The sequence below is a fragment of the Lolium perenne genome, chromosome 3 (assembly GCF_019359855.2).
Source record: "Lolium perenne isolate Kyuss_39 chromosome 3, Kyuss_2.0, whole genome shotgun sequence".
NCBI classification, from domain to species: domain Eukaryota; kingdom Viridiplantae; phylum Streptophyta; class Magnoliopsida; order Poales; family Poaceae; genus Lolium; species Lolium perenne.
Genome location: NC_067246.2, coordinates 121,087,024 through 121,091,193, shown reverse-complemented (window position 1 = coordinate 121,091,193; position 4,170 = coordinate 121,087,024). Strand labels below are relative to the sequence as shown.

Sequence of the window (4,170 nt, the reverse complement as noted above, 5' to 3'; positions counted from 1 at the left end):
AAAATAAAATGATAGAAAATTCAAAAAATAAAATGTTTTCAGATTCTTGTATGTTATGCAACCTAGTATTAGGGAAAATTAACAAATTTGAATTTTTACTTTTTTGCAAAAAAAGTTTGAAAAATGGTAAAACCGTATTAACTTTTGCATACGATGTCGAAAAAAACGTATAATATATCAAAATCATCGTGGGAAAAAGTTACATCCGAATTCACCCGGGTTTACCCGGTTAACCAATTTTTAGATTCTTAAAATTCCAAATGAAAATACGAAAGCAGGAAGATTTTAGTTTTTGCTATAAATTACGGATTTTATATTTTTTATACTTTTTTAAAAATTAAATTTTTTAGGTTTTAGGTTTTGCAAAAAAATTAAAAAATACAAGTTATAAAGTTAATGTTTATTTATTTATTCAAGATTATTATTACATCATTACTTTTGTTTATTTAAAAAATTATTTAAAATTGATACAATAAAGAAATGTGACATCGACCAACATATGTTGATAGGATTGATATGATACTAGTATCGCATACATACGCGCGAAGCACTTAGATGCTAGACGGGATGAAACTCGGAAGTTAAACGTGCTAGTGCTAGAGTAGTGGGAGGATGGGTGATCGAGCGGGAAGTTTGACCACGAGTAAGTAATTTGACTAGAGATAAGTGTAGTTAGAGATAGAGACTAAACTATGCAAATAACTAAAATAATAGAAATTCTAAAAAAAATGGAGTGGAAAAAAATTAGAAAATATAAAATTAGAAAAATTCACCTGGAAAGACATTTTCGCCAGGATGCACATAACCCGCGCGGACTGACCTTTAGTCCCGGTTCGTAAGCAACCTGAACAAAAGGGGGAAGCCTTTAGTCGCGACCCTTTAATCCCAGTTGCACAACCGGGACTAAAGCCCCGTTGTGAACCGGGACTAAAGGCCCTTTTACTACTAGTGGATGCTTATGGAACGAACCGGAGTGATCAACGTCCCTCGGCAGTTTTCCGGAGTAAGTCAGAGAATCTCGTTCCGCTTATCTCAGATATTCGTGCAAAAAAAGGAAACACATCAATCACAGGGAGAAAATTAATACCCATACATGCAACGCGATTTCCTTCTCCTTTTTTTGAGATATAATGTCCATCTCCTTTGTCCTTCCATGATCCACGAGCGTGCCTTCACGGAGACCGGGATGGCCGGTGGCAAAAAAAATCACGCCACCGCCGACGGCAGGGACCGGCTGAGCAACTTGCCGGACTGCCTCATCCACGCCATCCTCTCTCGGCTCGACTACCGGCAGGCCGTGCAGACATGTGTTCTGGCGCGGAGGTGGCCACGCCTCTGGTGCGGCGCCATCACCTGCATCAACATCGACAGTGCCAATTTCTCGACCCACGAAGGTGGTCACCGGGTCTCTCCGGGCGCCAAGGAGGAGGCGCTCGCCAGGCTGGAGGATTTCGCCGACAATCTCCTGCTCCGTCGTGGCCTGGAGCCGCCGTTGGACGCCCTGCTGCTGCGCGTCCACGGCGCAGGTCTACGCGGGGACATCAATGTGGGCAGGTGGGTTCGCCGCGGCCTGAAGATGTCACCGGCGGCGCTAGACGTATCCGGGGGCGACGGCCAGCCGATCAACCTGGATTTCCTCTCCTCCTCGGTCTCTGTCTCCGGCGGCGGTGCAGGCCGCCTCACAAGGCTTCGTCTCGATAACGTGCTCCTTCACTATGACTTTGAGGATCTCCTTGGCTCGGGCGGCCTCCCCGTCCTGCAAGACCTACAGATCATTAACGCCGTCATCGTGTCCGGCATCTGGCGGATCGCGTCTGACACGCTCACTAGCCTCGCCGTCGTGGACGCGTCCTGCCGCCGTCACAGTAGATGCAGCGTCGACATCGTTGCGCCTCACCTCACGTCGCTGAGGCTGGACTTCCCGCAGGGTCGCCTCTCCAGCGTTCAATTCAACATAATAGTCGATGGTCGAGCTTCTCTCGTTGATGCATCCGTCCGCCTACTCGAGGACGACGGTGATGATCCTGACGATAATATAAGTGATCTGTGCTTTCTCCTCAAGTCCCTGTCCAGTGTGACTAGCTTGCACCTATCAGGCTTTCAACAAACGGTGCTTCTACTAGCTTCTCGATCCTCCTTGTTCCATCGCTTTGACGTGATAATTTTTATATCATACGCACTTCCTGACCTTGCGTGCATTGCATTACATTGCAGAAGCAGATGCTGTTGCAGGAGGTGCTGGATCACGTGGCATGCTCATGGACCTCTGTGTTATCTTTTCCTAACCTCACAAGCTTGGTCCTTGAAGATTGTGAGCTTGGTGACGACACGCAAACACTCTGGAGTTTTCTGCACACCACTCCTGCCATCAGCAGACTTTTTCTCAATAGCTGCAAGGTACCTCTCTTCCTGCACATAAAAGACTATCTTACAACAAAATGCTATAAAAAGAATAGTTCTCATTTTTTATTTTTATTTTAGAATTCACACACAGAGTAGTAGTATATACTCCCCTATCTAGTCTTATTAATAAATATGATGGTGTAACTAATACCCTCATTGTGTAAATATGATGGTGTAACTAATACCCTCATTGTGTTTGTACATAGTGGCGAAGAACTAGAAGCGATCAGAAAGAAGATTTGGAGATTGAGGAACTCGTCCCCAACCTCAAGTTGTTGCGAGCCATAGGTGGAGACGGCAAGGTTCACTCTCTGGTGAAAAAGAACTTATCATGGACTAGGGTATAAATGTTTTGCTACGAGATTTCTGGCGAGGTCACTGTTATGTGGATTTGCAACCTAGTAATAATTTTTTGCTACAATATTTTTGTGGTTTTTCTACAATTATGTGATATGTTTGTTATGGGGGTTCTCCCACGGGGTCTCTACTGAGTTCTCCGGCAAGTTTCCCATCGATGTCGCCGACGATATCCATTTTTGCTGCAATAGCACAATATTTTGCTACGCGCTCTCTGGCGAGTCTTCGATGGTCTGTCTGGCAAGCTTTCTTTTCTTTTATTTTGTGGGTGAACTGTTTTTTTCTACATTGAAGCAAAAGCGGGATATTTGTTACCCGACAGCAAAAGTGCGAACGAGCCTAGTACTATTAGATCCGACGGTTGGAGATGATTCGATCGGACGGCTAGGACCCAGGGCTGGGAATTCTAATCCCCTTGGGACGCTCAACAGTATCGGTAGAAAAATGTGTTCGACATTTCATCTTATTTTTTCCATGTATTGTGCCATACGATTTAGTCACATGGTTTCGGTAACACCCACACACAGGAAGCTATTGCAAAATCACAAGTAGTCTTTATATTGGATGAAATCACAAGTCTTCTAGCAGCAGTACTAATTGGGGAACCCATTTGTCATGGGTAGTGATAAATTTACCGTATGAACTATCTATTTGTGCAAAGTGTAAAGGCTTTGCAAGATAATTAGTTTGTAGTTATTTGATACTAACACTTGCATAAAAATAGAGAGAGGAAAACAGCCAAGACCAATACCAAGTGAATTAAGCAACCGAAACATGAAATATACTAGTTAATCTTCCACATAAATAGAAGGGAGAAAACATGAGTGTATAAGGGGGGCTATATATAATGATCGGAAACTAATGTGGCATCACGAACTCTTGGAGAGAATTGGTTCTCACCGCCTTATTTATATATTGCCTTCCCAGTTGCCACAGAAATGCGGAAGTACATTCTTTGCTACCGACTAACTAGATAGGAACCAAGCTGGGAACATATGGGATTACGTCATAGCCATGGACATCCTTTTTTTGTGTAGGCAACAAGCTTCTTCTCATCTGGATGGTGATATCTCAAATTATCCATGCTGGTCACACGCCTAGCATCATGTGTGGTCTGGCCATCGAAGCAGTCGAGAGTGTGAGATCTCACTTGGAACATTATGCTGCCATCGTCAACCGCAGCTATCATTGGCAAGACGGATCTGTATCATTGCGGTGAAACAATTGTGGCGGATCGGTATCATTGCACAAACATATCGACGCTGACTCAGCAAGACGGATGTGGTCCTTGCCTTGGATGACTTTCATAAGCAAGGCACAGCTCCCCCTGCATCTCAGCTAAGTTTTTTTAAAACAGTAGGCCTTGGCCCTGCGTTAAATTAATAACGCCTTAATGGTAAGTACATAGTG

General features: G+C 44.0%; 1 protein-coding gene across 1 annotated transcript; it reads left to right on the top strand.

The window, feature by feature from the left end:
* Positions 1 to 1,186: 1,186 nt before the first annotated feature.
* LOC127339585 (MEIOTIC F-BOX protein MOF-like) lies at positions 1,187 to 2,285 on the top strand. The gene is made up of 2 exons (XM_071827314.1): positions 1,187 to 2,072; positions 2,215 to 2,285. Exons 1-2 carry the CDS (start codon positions 1,187 to 1,189, stop codon positions 2,283 to 2,285), a joined length of 957 nt encoding a protein of 318 aa, XP_071683415.1.
* The last annotated feature ends 1,885 nt before the right edge of the window (positions 2,286 to 4,170 follow it).

Excerpts from the sequence above, each read along its gene's own strand:
- LOC127339585 (XM_071827314.1), top strand. The coding sequence starts at position 1,187 with ATGGCCGGTGGCAAAAAAAATCACGCCACCGCCGACGGCAGGGACCGG. Across the intron at positions 2,073-2,214 it reads TCTCCTCAAGTCCCTGTCCA|AAGCAGATGCTGTTGCAGGA; the intron begins GTGTGACTAGCT and ends ATTACATTGCAG.